This window comes from Gasterosteus aculeatus, chromosome Y, assembly GCF_964276395.1.
Source record: "Gasterosteus aculeatus chromosome Y, fGasAcu3.hap1.1, whole genome shotgun sequence".
Classification (NCBI taxonomy): Eukaryota; Metazoa; Chordata; class Actinopteri; order Perciformes; family Gasterosteidae; genus Gasterosteus; species Gasterosteus aculeatus.
Genome location: NC_135709.1, coordinates 13,804,849 through 13,823,605, shown reverse-complemented (window position 1 = coordinate 13,823,605; position 18,757 = coordinate 13,804,849). Strand labels below are relative to the sequence as shown.

General features: G+C 41.1%; 2 protein-coding genes across 2 annotated transcripts in view; one reads left to right on the top strand and one right to left on the bottom strand.

Annotated features, from left to right (window-relative positions):
• Window positions 1-5,755, bottom strand: part of LOC120812296 (ankyrin repeat- and BTB/POZ domain-containing protein 3-A-like) — a 63,172-nt gene extending 57,417 nt beyond the window's left edge. Inside the window, exon 1 of the mRNA XM_040168126.2 lies at window positions 4,903-5,755. Coding sequence (XP_040024060.2) covers window positions 4,903-5,755 — 853 coding nt within the window. The remainder of the gene's footprint in view (window positions 1-4,902) is intronic.
• The window catches only part of LOC120812873 (cryptochrome-1-like), a 24,156-nt gene continuing 11,076 nt past the window's right edge, over window positions 5,678-18,757 (top strand). Inside the window, exon 1 of the mRNA XM_078097801.1 lies at window positions 5,678-5,797. The gene's annotated coding sequence lies outside the window, so the exon portion shown is untranslated. The remainder of the gene's footprint in view (window positions 5,798-18,757) is intronic.

Sequence of the window (18,757 nt, the reverse complement as noted above, 5' to 3'; positions counted from 1 at the left end):
TAATGATTATTGATTTATATAAATTCAAGCATAAGAGGTAGAAAGCTGAAAAGTCATAGCCCTCAAGCCAGAAAGGAGCTGAACATTTTAATATTTGAAGGATTTTAATAGCTGAAAATGTGAAGGAGTTGAAAGGTGACACGGAAGAAAGAGAAGAAGAAGATGAAGATGAAGAAATAAAGATTCGAAGAACAATACTTGGAATGCATAATGCATTTTCCCACACAGGTGTATCTCTCGCTAGTTTCCATCTCAGGTCCAAGCACTTTAAATAAAAGCATTAAACACAATTTTATCTACAGTAGAAGTCATTATGTTCCCATGTTTAATTCATTTGTTTGGTGGCTTTGAGGCAGTGGTTACAGCTGTGGACATAACAGTGAGATATGATTGTATATACATTTTTTTATTGCTTTGTCACCCAGCCTGCAGGCACGGAGCAACATTAGCATTCATTTGGAGTCAGTTTACAAGATCAATATTTGCTCTTATTTGAGCTCCTTTTTGAAACAGAGGAACCCATATATTTTTATTTACATTATTTACATTTAATACTGATTATAGTAGGAAATATACAAATCACCTTACCTACAGACATTTAAAACTACTTTAGGGTGAAACTTTCCTTTAGATGTTTCCCCCAAACCAGCTCTGCCCAGACTAGAAAGTCACTTCACACCAAAAGCGTGACTAGAAAGTCGTCCTCAGGGTGATACATATCACAGATCACGTCATGTTCCACAAGACATTCACACGCCGTTATGGAAATCAAAGAAGTGAGTGTCACAAGATATGTCCGATCACCTAGACCAGTTTCCTGTTCTGAAAGGACACCACCGCCAAAAAAAGGAGGGAAATCCAACACGCACCTGCAAATAACACTAACTCAGACGTGTCTAGAGGAGCCCGTGACATCGTGCTGTGTGTGCGTTAGTTTGCATGTGTGTGTTGGGCTTGTGTGTCAAGAGGCCAGCTGTATGCTCGCTGAGCCAATGCAGAGCTGTGAGGTTACGTGCTTTTTACGGGTACTGTGTTGAGGACTGTCGATTAATATCAATTAATGATATAGCCACGGATTGATCCAAATCTCCTTATGATTAATGTACCGGCACACAGAGAAGCGAGTTTAGTTTAGCAGACGATTTGTTGGCTACAAGCAGTATTTTCCTGAAGTGTTGTCATCACTATGCTGTTACCAGGCAGCATGTGAAGACCTGGCAATGGTTTAAAAATTATGTTATGCCAGAAATCCATCTCGATCTGATATGAATTATCACCCCAAATAATGGTTTTGCTTTGTACAAATTAAACAGAAGATTAATCAGTAGAACAGAGGTCTTCAACGCGGGGTCCGCAGAGGTACTGCAGGGGGGTCGCGAAATTTTTGGTTGACAAGACAATGTCTTCAGAATCAGAATTGTATTAATTGTCTTCTTTATTGTTATACATTAACAGAAATCCAACATATTGTAGCGAACGGATAAATTAATGGAGAAGACATTATCTTTCAGTCCACAGCAGCTCTCAAGCTGGGCACCTGTTCATTCACAGCACCTTTCATGCTGATACGACAGCAGAGGCACTAGCTAATCAGATCACGTTCATGCTCACGTAAAAGCGCAAAGCTCAAAAATAAAAGATGGCAGACGAAACTCTGTAGAATAGGGGGTCCCTGCTCCATCTCGCCTTCAGTTTGGGGGTCCTTGGCCTGAAAAACGTTGAAGACCCCTGATGTAGAGAATATGGTCCGTTTAATAACCTCAGAAGCATGTTTTAATAATGAGGAATTTATTGACGAAGCTGAGACTATGAAAACAAGGCTGTTTAGACAGAGGCTACACTCAACATTGCGCGAAAGAAATGAAAGAAATCCGAGATCGGGCAAGAGTATTACCGTTAAGGGGTTTATCAAATGCAGCACAGAAAATGTTTCCTATTAGTAAAATGCCCATGTGAAAAGATGCATATGGGTAAAACAACACATGAGCTGAAACAAAGGATTATTGAGCACAAGAGCTCCATCAGGCCGTGAGATCTTGACCATCTCTTCAATTCGATTTCAGGGCATCAGACATATTGACCTCCCGAGAGGGCGGATATGGATTGAAAGATATGCCAAAGGTGGCTTTTGGGGATTTGGCTTCAGCAATGGGCCTCAACAAGGATTCTGATGCTAAAATTCAGATAGGTGATGTAATCAAAGTTATTTAATGTAGAATTTGGGGATCTATGTTTTGTGGCGGCCCCCGACCTGATACCCCTTTGTAGCCCCTTGTTCTATACTAGTGCAGGTCCTGCTTTGAGATTTGTATTTTCTTGTAGATATTTGATTAATGATGACTTAAAGGTGTACACACATGTACTGCATACAGTGGTTACAACTACCATTCCAGCTGAACCATGTATGCCTTTACACCAAAAGCTAATAAGAGATTCTCTCCATAGAATTACGTGTGTGTGTGTAACTATTCTACCAGCTGATGGAAGATTAAAAGTTCATAAAAGGAGGAACTGTTATTTGCTTTGTGAGTGACATCACTAAAAAAAATCAGCTTCGGTGAAAGAGACGCAATATAGATCTTGATAAAGGCCCCTTGGGGGCCACCAACGTCACCAACGTTACCATAAAATGGAATAATAAGCTAAATTGCTTCCTCTTGGTGGAAAGAGACTGAGAAAATTGATAGAGGGATGTGGGTGTTCCATCTGGCAGACAGTGGCTTTGTTAAAGAAACCCCTCCCTTTGATTGAATGGTGGCTTATCTGTCACAGTAGGCTCACAGCGGCTATCTTGAGGTTTAGAGGTCCTGTAGTGTCACAATGAGAAATGCGATGAAAAACCGTCACTAAATGGAACTTCCTGTATAAACTTAGACCGTCTTCCTCTGAGTGTTAACCATTTGCATTAAACCTGTAATAACACAGAAAGAAGTGAATAAAATATAAATATCTTTAAGTTGATGTGGCTGATGTTAAGACAGGACCATGTCGATGGGTAAAACACATCAGACACTGTACACCTGCACATGTGTATGTCCTCTGTGACTATATGGCAGGTATCCTGAAATCTGTCAAAATACTCAATGGAGACAAAGAGCTGCGTTGACATAATATTGTCTTTCAAGTTGATGAAGCTAAGGGCGTCGTTAGCATAGCATTGGCTATTAACACACTCAACTGAACAGCAACTTAGGCATTCATGTTTGTAGCCACTTGGCAATAATAGTCCAACAGTCTCTCTCCTTCCAGCGCCGTTTGGTTTTCCATCAACTCCTTAAAAACATATTTGTCTTTCCAATGGCTAAATGCTCCACTGAGCTGAGCAGCAATATAGCTAGTCACTGGAGTTTGACACTGGGCAGGTGACGTACAGTCACGTGACCCAAAGCCATAAAGTGTTGTCCAGGATAACCACAACCGGTTCATTAAGACCATACATCTCTTTTCTCGCGTGGTCATGTAATGTACCCATATTAAAACAATATAGATTCAAGCTGCTTTCCAGTCCATTTCCCCTGCTAATTATTATTACCTTGTAAACTATACCGTGCTTTGTAAAGCCTTGGCCACAAACATCCACATTCCACATGCTTCACGTGATGTTTTTTTTCTCTCGCATCTCATTCTATTCACCGGTCCAGTGCACCTCCGAACACCACACATCTCTCCTGCTGCTGGTGCCTCGCTGCATGCCAAGTGGTCAGAGTGTGCGACGGAATATCAACATTCTGTAATGTACAGTACGCACTCATACTTTAAAACTCTGAGGTTATTCGGGCAGACTCTTTCTGACTGTGTCACTAACGCACAAACAGGCACAGAACGGATAAACGAGCTGACATACATGTTTGAAAAAATGTTTTGCTGTGCCTTTAAAAGGAAGAGGTACAATGAAGTAAAGTGCAGTGCTCATGATGCCAGGCTTCTGTTGGTGATTCATCAATACAGTCACAGTCTCCCCGAGTTTCTCTCCCTCACTCCATAACTCAGTTTTATTCACATCACTCTGCATAATGCACGATAGCACACAGGTCCCCCAAGGCCTTTCATTACGTAAACCTGTTGCAAGAGGAGCCACAGCAGCATTTTCACAACATCCATCAAAACGGGCAAGCGCGTTAGGAGTGGTTTGTGATGTATCGCTGTTTGAGCGGCAATGAGGTCCAAAGACAATTACACTCGTTTTCCGAGCAGTAAGTATATCAAAAGACTTAAAAAGCTGATGGGACAACTACAGGCGAGGCATTGTGTGCGTCAGTAATCAGAAAATGCATGCCAGAGTGAAAGACCTCCATTGTCTGTGTGTGTGTGTGGGGGGGGAATAAAACTCACCTCTGCAGGGCATTATTGTAAAAACCAACAGGGAGAGCCCCTTTCACTGAGAGGGCATTAAGCCCGGAGATATCTGGGCCTGTTTTTTTTTGTGCATTAACAAAACAGCCACATACAGTTGCAGCAGGATATAATAAAATAACCTTTGCAGTGTAACACTGCATGGAAGATGGAGGAGGCGAGCTGGCCTTAAGAGGACCACTCTCTCCCATCCGCATATGCTGAGTCAGCCATCCTCTGCTTGCAGCTCACTCTTAGAAGATGGAACTATACCTTCTGAACTCATTCTTAGAAGGACGCACTATACAGAAATGTGTTTAAGTTCACGTTCATCCGAGATTGAGAGATTTCCATATCAGAGATGTGGCAGCAAACTAATTCTAAGGGGGGGTATTTTTCTCTTGGATCATTATCACCTACGTGTGTTACATTTATATGTGGCTGTTTGGAAGGAAGAACCCTTTACATGTTATACGGATGTAAATACAAACTGGGAGAGACAATCGCATCAAACGGTGAGTGGCAACGGGGCGGAAAGGGAATCCTGGACCTACAGTGTTCACAACTCACCGCTTGCATTCTTCCAACATATCAGGTGTTGCCAGACCTGCACAGACCCCCATATCTCCGCGTCGGCGTTGACAGCCTGCTCCAGGGTCTCCACGGTGAACTTTGGGATTACGTTATCCCGCTCCAGCAGCGCGCTGCGCAGTGCACGCGCGTACACCTCGCGGAAGAGGCTCTCCATGCACGCAGCCAGATAGAGGGCCGCGTGCTCGTGGATCCTGACCGCGACCCTGCTGTCGACCATCCACCTGAAGAACTTCCCCACGTTGAAGGTGACTCCGCAGCGCGCCGACTTTCCGCGGCTGAACTTGTCCTCCTCTGTGCTCATGTTGTACAGGGACAAGGCACCCAGGGCCGCGCCGACGCAGCTCATCGACACGCTCCACGACAGCACGATCTTTGTGGCACTTTGGACCTCATATTTGGTGCACTTGGCGTAGCGCAAACTCAGGCGCTGCGACTCCTTCGCCACCCTCACCAAGACCCGGCTGACCAGCACCGAGAGCCGGAGCAGGACGTCCTGCGGGGGAGGCGGCAGAGTCATCTCCTCGTCCCGGCACAGCGCGCTCGCCACTTCCCCGAGGCTCCACGGCACATCCTCAAGCTCGGATAGTTTAGCGCACCGCCCGGTGCTCTTCAGGATCTCGGCGTCTTCGACCAGGACAGTGTTAACGGTGTCCAGGCTGTTGTGTCGACTGTGCATGGATCCGGTTAAATGCCAGTGATTCCCCCCATGCGCCTCCGAGCAGCACAGCGACGCACTGGAAGACCTGAAGGAGTCGGCGGTTCCACCATAACCCGAGTCGAGCGTCAAATCCTCCAGGGTCCTCGCCGCTGACTTGCTACTCCTCGCCATAACTGCACTTCATACTGCAAAAGAGGGCTGGGGGAAGTGGAGGTAAATGCGGTGGAGGAGTTTGGACACGTGCGCGTCTTGCACGAGCTCCTCTGACCAATACAATTGTGTGTGTGTGTGTGTGTGTGTGTGTGTGTGTGTGTGTGTGTGTGTGTGTGTGTGTGTGTGTGTGTGTGTGTGTGTGTGTGTGTGTGTGTGGTGGTTTAAAAAAAAAGTAAAAGTCCACCCAAGGCTTTACGTATAAAGTTGAGTAGTAGCTCACTACAGCACATCGACTGTCGCAAGGAGCTGTACGCAGTGCCTGACAGATGGGGGCGGGGCAATGGAGACCCGAGAACAGCTCTCAGCCAATGGGCTCTCGGGATGACGGAGCAAAGGGTTTTAATTGGATCGCTTCAGAGGATCCAAAAAGTCGGTGATGTAGCACATCGTCTTATTAATATATTTGTCTTAAACGATGTAAACACTGAGCTTAATGCTGATGCTACTGGCTTCAGGGGTGTTTCTTAGGACTTCGGAAGTGCAGAAATCTTATGTAAGAGTAGAATTCATACGATAGAAACTGCGGTAAATAATACATCACATAATGTACAGTAGAAGTAGCTGCTGTTATACGATCATGTTTAAGGGACAAGGCCTCCAAAGGGATCAGGGTCTCCAAATGTTTTCTCAGGTTCCATGTGTGATCGTAACACGACTCAAGATTGCATGCATAATATATCCTTCTCGAATGCTCTGGAAGAAAACTCATTGAAAAGATCTGAAATACTTTCAAGGTCATTCGCTGGGATGGACTAATTTTGTTTTTTCCAAGGAAAACCCATGGATTTGGGAAAATCTGCAGGAAGCTGAAAGAATGGTGAATGCAAATGCCAGAGTAATTCAAAAGCTAAAAGGGGTAGCGATGTAGTTGGTTTAAATGTATTGCACAGCAAAAAACTGTAGTCATACTGTAATCCTGTGAACAGCAATGCTACCAAATAACTGTGAATTGACTGGGAGGTGGAAAAATCTCAAAATTTATAGCGTGTGTGCTGGTATCCACGGTAACGGAGCACCTGCTCAAAGGGCAGAGACAGGACAGCGAGTTACACAGAATCCAAACCTCAAACAAGTGTCCTCTAGCGCAAAACTATAACAGCTATCTAAAAAATAAGGGTGGTGAGGAAGAGATAGAGAGGGAGAGGGGAGAAGAATTAGACAGACATACTGACTGACTGAGTGATTAACAGTGAGAAAAGGTCAGGGTGGAGGGGGGCGAGTGTCTTTATCATCATGGTCTGTTGACAGAAAGCATAGCTGCGTCATGTGACTCCACTAATCAGGTCGTAGGAGCTGCTGTGAGGCACAGACAGAGATACTGCAGCGTGTGTGCGAGTAACCACGGCAACGACGCACCTGGGGTCATTAACGAGCTGCTGCAAAGGGCAGACAGGACAGCCAGTTACACACAATCCACACCTCAAACAAGTGTTCACCAGCGCAAAACTATAACAGCTATCTAAAAAATACGACGTTTTTACGAGACCCAAGACTCTACCGAACGCATGGATGCGTTTTTTATGTCTGTCCGGTAATAAATACGGCTCCTGTCGCAGTTTACAAAACGTGTACCTTCTGGATTTTTTGAGAAATATGTCGGCAGATTTGTATTGGAGCCTATGGGGCTTTTAGCAGAGGTTGTGTGACTGTTGGTCTCCGTAGGCCAAAACTAAAGAACTCTGGGATTCTATGAACACATTAATCCAATCAGCACAACCATGCCCTCATTAATCTGAAGAAATGAAGCATCAAAAGTGTATACTTTGGCTGTAAGGACAGAAGATCCATATCTTTTTAACCAGATTCTGACGCTGCCTCAAACTCTTAAGATCTCCGGGTCTCACTCTAGCAGACGCAATACACACTCATGTAAAAGTCAGAAACGGAGCGAAGAACTAGTGAAACATAATCAGTGATTATGAAAAAAGTACAATAGATATCAACAAGCAGTTTTTTCCATAAAATAGTTGAGACCTGTGTCAACATTTGAAGGTTGAAATGGTGTCTGTAGCTGAAATATTGGCGAAGCTGAAAAATCTGAAAGTTGAAGAAGTTTAGGAGGATTTGAAAACAAACTCCATTTGAAAACCATGTTAAAATATTAATGATTATTGATTTATATAAATTCAAGCTTAAGAGGTAGAAAGCTGAAAAGTCATAGCCCGGAAGCCGGAAAGAAGCTGAACATTTTAATATTTGAACGGTTTTAATAGCTGAAAGTGTGAAAGAGTTGAAAGGTGCCACGGAAGAAATAGAATAGCTAGAAAGGGCATTTCCTGCTGAAAATGCGTTGGAATGCAAAAAGCTGAAAGCTGCACTGAATATTTAAAAATAGCTGAAAATACAGAAAGTTGAAGGGAATTTGAATACATCTGAAATTACAGATATTAGAAAAGCTGAAATTAATTTGAAATTGCTGAAAATACAGAAATGGGAGAAGCTGAAAGGAATTTCAATAGATTTGCTGAAACAGCAGAAATGAAAACAGCTGAAATAAATGTGAAATGTTGCAAAACAGAAGTTGCAGGAGCTTAAATGAATTTTAAAAAGTACAGAAATAACAAAAGCTGAGATGAATAAAAAGTGGTCTGAAATTGTTTGTAGTAATATTAGTAGTAGTATTAGTTTTAGTTGTAATTGTGGTATTAGTAGTACTAGCAGTAGAAGTCGGTTTAGTATCGATAGCAGTAGAAACAGCTGTATACTAACACTATTAGCCATAGTGGTATTTGTAATAACATTAGTAGTAGTTGTAGTATTAATAGCAGTAGAAATACTAGTAGTATGGTAGTAGAAGTATCAGTTGTAGTACTAGAAGTATGAGTAATATTCCTAGTGGGAGACAGAATGTTTGTTATTCAAACCAAGACGTTTTTAATTAATAGGCCTCATCACAAACATTACAGTAAAAATTCCCTCAATGGGGCTTTTATTTTGAAATTATTGGATTGGGTGGGGTGGGGCGGTGTAGATAGAGGTAGGGAGGGTGAGCGGGTGAGGAAGGGAGGGGTGGTGAGGAAGAGATAGAGGGAGAGAGAGAGAGAGGAGGAGAAATAGACAGACAGACTGACTGAGAGTGATAAACAGTGAGAAGAGGTCAGGGTGGAGGGGGGGGGGGGGGGGCGAGTGTCTTTATCATATTGGTCTGTTGACAGAAAGCATAGCTGCGTCATGTGACTCCACTAATCAGGTCATAGGAGCAGCTGTGAGTCACAGACAGAGATCCTGCAGCGTGTGAGCGAGTAACCACGACAACGACGCACCTGTGCTCATTAACGAGCTGCTGCAAAAAGGCAGAGACATGGCAGCAAGTTACACAGAATCCACACCTCAAACAAATGAGAACCAGCGCAAAACTATAACAGTTATTTAAAAAATACGGCGTTTTTACGAGACCCAAGACTCTACCGAACGCGTGGATGTGCGTTTTATGTCTGTCCGGTAATAAATACGGCTCCTATGGCCGTTGACAAAACGTGTACCTTCTGGATTTTTATAGAAATATGTCGGCAGATTTGTATTGGAGCCTATGGGGCTTTTGGCAGAGGTTGTGTCACTCTAACACTCCTTAAGCAAAAACTAAAGAACTCTGGGATTCCATGAAAGCATTAATCCAATCAGCACAACCATACCCTCATTAATCTGAAGAAATGAAGCCTCTAGAGTGTATACTTTGGCTGCAAGGACAGAAGTTCCATACTTTTTTAACCAGATTCTGGTGCTGCCTTACACTCTAGCCCTCGAGGTCGCCACTCTAGCAGACGCAATACACACTCATGTAAAAGTCAGAAACGGAGCGAAGAACTAGTGAAACATAATCAGTGATTATGAAAAAAGTACAATAGATATCAAGAAGCAGTTTTTTTCATAAAATAGTTGAGACTTGTGTGAACATTTGAGAGTTGAAATGGTGTCTGTAGCTGAAAGATTTGCGAAGCTGAAAAATCTGAAAGTTGAAGAAGTTGAAGACGATTTGAAAAGCAAACTCCATTTGAAAACCATGTTAAAATATTAACGATTATTGATTTATATAAATTCAAGCTTAAGAGGTAGAAAGCTGAAAAGTCATAGCCCGGAAGCCTGAAAGAAGCTGAACATTTTAATATTTGAAGGATTTTAATAGCTGAAAGTGTGAAGGAGTTGAAAGGTGGCACGGAAGAAATAGAAGAATAACTAGAAAAGGCATTTCCTGCTGAAAATGCGTTGGAATGCAAAAAGCTGAAAGCTGCACTGAATATTTGAAAATAGCTGAAAATACAGAAAGTTGAAGGGAATTTGAATACATTTGCTGAAAAGCTGAAATGAATTTGAAATTGCTGAAAATACAGAAATGGGAGAAGCTGAAAGGAATCAATAGATTTGCTGAAAAAGCAGAAATGAAAACAGCTGAAATAAATTTGAAATATTGCAAAAAAATACAGAAATGAATATTAAAAAATTGCTGTTGATAGAGGCATAAGAATAGCTGAAATTATTTTAAAGAACTGCTGAAAATACAGGAAGTGGGGAAGCTGAATTTCAATAGATTTTCTAAAAACAGAAGTTGCAGGAGCTTAAATTTGTTTAAAATTGTTTGTAGTAATATTAGTAGTAGTATTAGTTATAATTGTGGTATTAGTAGTACTAGCAGTATAAGCAGTAATAGTAGGTTTAGTATCAATAGCAGTAGAAACAGCTGGAATACTATTAGCCATAGTAGTATTTGTAATAACATTAGTAGTAGTTGTAGCATTAATAGCAGTAGAAATACTAGTAGTATGGTAGTAGAAGTATCAGTTTTAGTGTAGAAGTACTAGTAATATTCGTAGTGGTTGTAGTAGTATTTGAAAGAGCAATACGTATTTCAACGAAACCGCTTCATGGTTAAGGTACAGATAATCATTGAGGCTTTTAGTTTGTAATGATGGAATTGGGTGAGGGGGGGTTGGGAGACAGAATGTTTGTTATTCAAACTAAGAAGTTTTTAATTAATAGGCCTCATCACAAACATTACAGTAAAAATTCCCTCCATGGGGCTTTTATTTTGAAATTATTGGATTGGGTGGGGTGGGGGGGTGTAGATAGAGGGAGGGAGGGTGAGAGGGTGAGGAAGGGAGGGGTGGTGAGGAAGAGATAGAGGGAGAGAGAGAGAGAGGAGAAATAGACAGACATACTGACTGACTGAGTGATTAACAGTGAGCAGAGGTCAGGGTGGAGGGGGGAGGGGGGCGAGTGTCTTTATCATATTGGTCTGTTGACAGAAAGCATAGCTGCGTCATGTGACTCCACTAATCAGGTCATATAAGCAGCTGTGAGCCACAGACAGATCCTGCAGCATGTGAGTGCTCGTAACCACGACAACGGCGCACCTGTGATCATTAACGAGCGGCTGCAAAAGACAGAGACATGGCAGCGAGTTACACAGAATCCACACCTCAAACAAATGAGAACCAGCGCAAAACTATAACAGCTATCTAAAAAAGACTACGTTTGTATGAGACCCAAGACTCTACCGAACGCGTGGATGAGCTTTTTATGTCTGTCCGGTAATAAATACGGCTCCTATGGCCGTTTACAAAACGTGTACCTTGTGGATTTTTGTGAGAAATATGTCGGCAGATTTGTATTGGAGCCTATGGGGCTTTTGGCAGAGGTTGTGTCACTCAAACACTCCTTGCGCCAAAACTAAAAAACTCTGGGATTCCATGAACACATTAATCCAATCAGCACAACCATACCCTCATTAATCTGAAGAAATGAAGCCTCTAGAGTGTATACTTTGGCTGCAAGGACAGAAGTTCCATATTTTTTTTACCAGATTCCTGCGATGCCCCACACTCTAGCCTCGAGCTCTCCACTCTAGCAGACGCAATACACACTCATGTAAAAGTCAGAAACGGAGCGAAGAACTAGTGAAACATAATCAGTGATTATGAAAAAAGTAGAATAGATATCAAGAAGCAGTTTTTTTCATAAAATAGTTGAGAACTGTGTCAACATTTGAAAGTTGAAATGGTGTCTGTAGCTGAAAGATTGGCGGAGCTGAAATATCAGAAAGTTGAAGAAGTTTAAGGAGGATTTGAAAACAATTTCCATTGGAAAACCATGTTAAAATATTTATGATTATTGATTTATATAAATTCAAGCTTAAGAGGTAGAAAGCTGAAAAGTCATAGCCTTAAAGCCAGAAAGGAGCTGAACATTTTAATATTTGAACGGTTTAAATAGCTGAAAATGTGAAGGAGTTGAAAGGTCGCGCGGAAGAAATAGAATAATAATAATAAGTCGGAAATAAAGATTCGAAGAACAATACTTGGAATGCATCTAATGCATTCCAACAATAATAACTAGAAAAGGCATTTCCTGCTGAAAATGCGTTGGAATGCAAAAAGCTGAAAGCTGCACTGAATATTTGAAAATAGCTGAAAATACAGAAAGTTGAAGGGAATTTGAATACATTTGCTGAAAAGATTAGAAAAGCTGAAATGAATTTGAAATTGCTGAAAATACAGAAATGGGAGAAGCTGAAAGGAATTTCAATAGATTTGCTGAAAAAGCAGAAATGAAAACAGCTGAAATAAATTTGAAATATTGCAAAAAAATACAGAAATGAATATTAAAAAATTGCTGTTGATAGAGGCATAAGAATAGCTGAAATTATTTTAAAGAACTGCTGAAAATACAGGAAGTGGGGAAGCTGAATTTCAATAGATTTTCTAAAAACAGAAGTTGCAGGAGCTTAAATTTGTTTAAAATTGTTTGTAGTAATATTAGTAGTAGTATTAGTTATAATTGTGGTATTAGTAGTACTAGCAGTATAAGCAGTAATAGTAGGTTTAGTATCAATAGCAGTAGAAACAGCTGGAATACTATTAGCCATAGTAGTATTTGTAATAACATTAGTAGTAGTTGTAGTATTAATAGCAGTAGAAATACTAGTAGTATGGTAGTAGAAGTATCAGTTGTAGTACTAGAAGTACGAGTAATATTCGTAGTGGGAGACAGAATGTTTGTTATTCACACTTAAAAGTTTTTAATTAATAGGCCTCATCACAGACATTAGCTGCGTCATGTGACTCCACTAATCAGGTCATAGGAGCACCTGAGAGCCACAGACAGAGATCCTGCAGCGTGTGAGCGAGTAACCACGACAACGGCGCACCTATTGGATTGGGTGGGGTGGGGGGGTGTAGATAGAGGGAGGGAGGGTGAGAGGGTGAGGAAGGGAATGGTGGTGAGGAAGAGAGAGAGGGAGAGGGGAGGAGAATTAGACAGACTGACTGACTGAGAGTGATTAACAGTGAGAAGAGGTCAGGGTGGAGAGGGAAGGGGGGGCGAGTGTCTTTATCATATTGGTCTGTTGACAGAAAGCATAGCTGCGTCATGTGACTCCACTAATCAGGTCACAAGGAGCAGCTTTGAGCCACAGACAGAGATCCTGCAGCGTGTGAGCGAGTAACCACGACAACGGCTCACCTATTGGATTGGGTGGGGTGGGGGGGTGTAGATAGAGGGAGGGAGGGTGAGAGGGTGAGGAAGGGAGGGGTGGTGAGGAAGAGATAGAGGGAGAGAGAGAGGAGGAGAAATAGACAGACATACTGACTGACTGAGTGATTAACAGTGAGAAGAGGTCAGGGTGGAGGGGGGAGGGGGGGCGAGTGTCTTTATCATATTGGTCTGTTGACAGAAAGCATAGCTGCGTCATGTGACTCCACTAATCAGGTCATAGGAGCAGCTGTGAGCCACAGACAGATCCTGCAGCATGTGAGTGCTCGTAACCACGACAACGCCGCACCTGTGCGGCTGCAAAGGGGAGACACAGGACAGCAAGTTACACAGAATCCACACCTCAAACAAATGAGAACCAGCGCAAAACTATAACAGCTATCTAAAAAATATGGCGTTTGTATGAGACCCAAGACTCTACCGAACGCGTGGATGTGCTTTTTATGTCTGTCCGGTAATAAATACGGCTCCTATGGCCGTTGACAGAACGTGTACCTTGTGGATTTTTGTGAGAAATATGTCGGCAGATTTGTATTGGAGCCTAAGGGGCTTTTGGCAGAGGTTGTGTCACTCAAACACTCCTTGCGCCAAAACTAAAAAACTCTGGGATTCCATGAACACATTAATCCAATCAGCACAACCATACCCTCATTAATCTGAAGAAATGAAGCCTCTAGAGTGTATACTTTGGCTGCAAGGACAGAAGTTCCATATTTTTTTAACCAGATTTCTGCGCTGCCCCACACTCTAGCCCGCGAGGTCCCCCTCTAGCAGACGCAATACACACTCATGTAAAAGTCAGAAACGGAGCGAAGAACTAGTGAAACATAATCAGTGATTATGAAAAAAGTACAATAGATATCAATAAGCAGTTTTTTTCATAAAATAGTTGAGACCTGTGTCAACATTTGAAAGTTTAAATGGTGTCTGTAGCTGAAAGATTGGGGAAGCTGAAAAGTCTGAAAGTTGAAGAAGTTTAAGGAGGATTTGAAAACAATTTCCATTGGAAAACCATGTTAAAATATTTATGATTATTGATTTATATAAATTCAAGCATAAGTGGTAGAAAGCTTAAAAGTCATAGCCTTAAAGCCAGAAAGGAGCTGAACATTTTAATATTTGAACGGTTTAAATAGCTGAAAATTTGAAGGAGTTGAAAGGTCGCGCGGAAGAAATAGAATAACTAGAAAAGGCATTTCCTGCTGAAAATGCGTTGGAATGCAAAAAGCTGAAAGCTGCACTGAATATTTGAAAATAGCTGAAAATACAGAAAGTTGAAGGGAATTTGAATACATTTGCTGAAATGACAGATATTTGAAAAGCTGAAATGAATTTGAAATTGCTGAAAATACAGAAATGGGAGAAGCTGAAAGGAATTTCAATAGATTTGCTGAAAAAGCAGAAATGAAAACAGCTGAAATAAATTTGAAATATTGCAAAAAAATACAGAAATGAATATTAAAAAATTGCTGTTGATAGAGGCATAAGAATAGCTGAAATTATTTTAAAGAACTGCTGAAAATACAGGAAGTGGGGAAGCTGAATTTCAATAGATTTTCTAAAAACAGAAGTTGCAGGAGCTTAAATTTGTTTAAAATTGTTTGTAGTAATATTAGTAGTAGTATTAGTTATAATTGTGGTGTTAGTAGTACTAGCAGTATAAGCAGTAATGGTAGGTTTAGTATCAATAGCAGTAGAAACAGCTGGAATATTATTAGCCATAGTAGTATTTGTAATAACATTAGTAGTAGTTGTAGTATTAATAGCAGTAGAAATACTAGTAGTATGGTAGTAGAAGTATCAGTTGTAGTTCTACTAGAAGTACTAGTAATATTCGTAGTGGTTATAGTAGTATTTGAAAGAGCAATGCGTATTTCAACGAAACCGCTTCATGGTTAAGGTACAGATAATCATTGAGGCTTTTAGTTTGTAATGATGGAATTGGGTGAGGGGGGGTTGGGAGACAGAATGTTTGTTATTCAAACTAAGAAGTTTTTAATTAATAGGCCTCATCACAAACATTACAGTAAAAATTCCCTCCATGGGGCTTTTATTTTGAAATTATTGGATTGGGTGGGGTGGGGGGGTGTAGATAGAGGGAGGGAGGGTGAGAGGGTGAGGAATGGAGGGGTGGTGAGGAAGAGATAGAGGGAGAGAGAGAGGAGGAGAAATAGACAGACATACTGACTGAGAGTGATTAACAGTGAGAAGAGGTCAGGGTGGAGGGGGGAGGGGGGAGGGGGGCGAGTGTCTTTATCATATTGGTCTGTTGACAGAAAGCATAGCTGCGTCATGTGACTCCACTAATCAGGTCACAAGGAGCAGCTGTGAGCCACAGACAGATCCTGCAGCATGTGAGTGCTCGTAACCACGACAACGCCGCACCTGTGCGGCTGCAAAAGGGAGAGACATGGCAGCAAGTTACACAGAATCCACACCTCAAACAAATGGGAACCAGCGCAAAACTATAACAGCTATCTAAAAAATACGGCGTTTGTATGAGACCCAAGACTCTACCGAACGCGTGGATGTGCTTTTTATGTCTGTCCGGTAATAAATACGGCTCCTATGGCCGTTTACAAAACGTGTACCTTGTGGATTTTTGTGAGAAATATGTCGGCAGATTTGTATTGGAGCCTATGGGGCTTTTGGCAGAGGTTGTGTCACTCAAACACTCCTTGCGCCAAAACTAAAAAACTCTGGGATTCCATGAACACATTAATCCAATCAGCACAACCATACCCTCATTAATCTGAAGAAATGAAGCCTCTAGAGTGTATACTTTGGCTGCAAGGACAGAAGTTCCATACTTTTTTAACCAGATTTCTGCGCTGCTTCAGCCTCTAGCCCGCGAGCTCTCCACTCTAGCAGACGCAATACACACTCATGTAAAAGTCAGAAACGGAGCGAAGAACTAGTGAAACATAATCAGTGATTATGAAAAAAGTACAATAGATATCAAGAAGCAGTTTTTTTCATAAAATAGTTGAGACTTGTGTCAACATTTGAAAGTTTAAATGGTGTCTGTAGCTGAAAGATTGGGGAAGCTGAAAAGTCTGAAAGTTGAAGAAGTTTAAGGAGGATTTGAAAACAATTTCCATTGGAAAACCATGTTAAAATATTTATGATTATTGATTTATATAAATTCAAGCATAAGTGGTAGAAAGCTGAAAAGTCATAGCCTTAAAGCCAGAAAGGAGCTGAACATTTTAATATTTGAACGGTTTAAATAGCTGAAAATGTGAAGGAGTTGAAAGGTCGCGCGGAAGAAATAGAATAATAATAATAAGTCGGAAATAAAGATTCGAAGAACAATACTTGGAATGCATCGTTAATGCATTCCAACAATAACTAGAAAAGGCATTTCCTGCTGAAAATGCGTTGGAATGCAAAAAGCTGAAAGCTGCACTGAATTTTTAAAAATAGCTGAAAATACAGAAAGTTGAAGGGAATTTGAATACATTTGCTGAATATTTAAAAATAGCTGAAAATACAGAAAGTTGAAGGGAATTTGAGTACATTTGCTGAATATTTCAAAATAGCTGAAAATACAGAAAGTTGAAGGGAATTTGAATACATTTGCTGAAATAAAAGATATTAGAAAAGCTGAAATTAATTTGAAATAGTTGAAAATACAGAAATGGGAGAAGCTGAAAGGAATTTCAATAGATTTGCTGAAAAAGCAGAAATGAAAACAGCTGAAATAAATGTGAAATATTGCAAAACAGAAGTTGCAGGAGCTTAAATGAATTTTAAAAAGTACAGAAATAACAAAAGCTGAGATGAATAAAAAGAGGTTTAAAATTGTTTGTAGTAATGTTAGTTGTAATTTGGGTATTAGTACTAGCAGTAGAAGTCGGTTTAGTATCAATAGCAGTAGAAACAGCTGGAATACTGATACTATTAGCCATAGTAGTATTTTTAATAACATTAGTAGTAGTTGTATTAATAGCAGTAGAAATACTAGTAGTATGGTAGTAGAAGTATCAGTTGTAGTTCTACTAGAAGTACTAGTAATATTCGTAGTGGTTATAGTAGTATTTGAAAGAGCAATGCGTATTTCAACGAAACCACTTCATGGTTAAGGTACAGATAATCATTGAGGCTTTTAGTTTGTAATGATGGAATTGGGTGAGGGGGGGTTGGGAGACAGAATGTTTGTTATTCAAACTAAGAAGTTTTTAATTAATAGGCCTCATCACAAACATTACAGTAAAAGTTCTCTCCATGGGGCTTTTATTTTGAAATTATTGGATTGGGTGGGGTGGGGGGGTGTAGATAGAGGGAGGGAGGGTGAGAGGGTGAGGAAGGGAGGGGTGGTGAGGAAGAGATAGAGGGAGAGAGAGAGGAGGAGAAATAGACAGACATACTGACTGACTGAGTGATTAACAGTGAGAAGAGGTCAGGGTGGAGGGGGGAGGGGGGGCCAGTGTCTTTATCATATTGGTCTGTTGACAGAAAGCATAGCTGCGTCATGTGACTCCACTAATCAGGTCACAAGGAGCAGCTGTGAGTCACAGACAGATCCTGCAGCGTGTGAGTGCTCGTAACCACGACAACGCCGCACCTGTGCGGCTGCAAGAGGGCAGACACAGAACAGCAAGTTACACAGAATCCACACCTCAAACAAATGAGAACCAGCGCAAAACTATAACAGCTATCTAAAAAATACGGCGTTTGTATGAGACCCAAGACTCTACCGAACGCGTGGATGTGCTTTTTTTGTCTGTCCGGTAATAAATACGGCTCCTATGGCCGTTTACAAAACGTGTACCTTGTGGATTTTTGTGAGAAATATGTCGGCAGATTTGTATTGGAGCCTATGGGGCTTTTGGCAGAGGTTGTGTCACTCAAACACTCCTTGCGCCAAAACTAAAAAACTCTGGGATTCCATGAACACATTAATCCAATCAGCACAACCATACCCTCATTAATCTGAAGAAATTAAGCCTCTAGAGTGTATACTTTGGCTGCAAGGACAGAAGTTCCATACTTTTTTAACCAGATTTCTGCGCTGCCCCACACTCTAGCCCGCGAGGTCCCCCTCTAGCAGACGCAATACACACTCATGTAAAAGTCAGAAACGGAGCAAAGAACTAGTGAAACATAATCAGTGATTATGAAAAAAGTACAATAGATATCCACAAGCAGTTTTTTTCATAAAATAGTTGAGACCTGTGTCAACATTTGAAAGTTTAAGTGGTGTCTGTAGCTGAAAGATTGGCGGAGCTGAAATATCTGAAAGTTGAAGAAGTTGAAGAAGTTTAAGGAGGATTTGAAAACAATCTCCATTTGAAAACCATGTTAAAATATTAATGATTATTGATTTATATAAATTCAAGCTTAAGAGGTAGAAAGCTGAAAAGTCATAGCCCCCAAGCCAGAAAGAAGCTGAACATTTTAATATTTGAATGGTTTTAATAGCTGAAAGTATGAAGGAGTTGAAAGGTGCGGCGGAAGAAATAGAGGAATAAG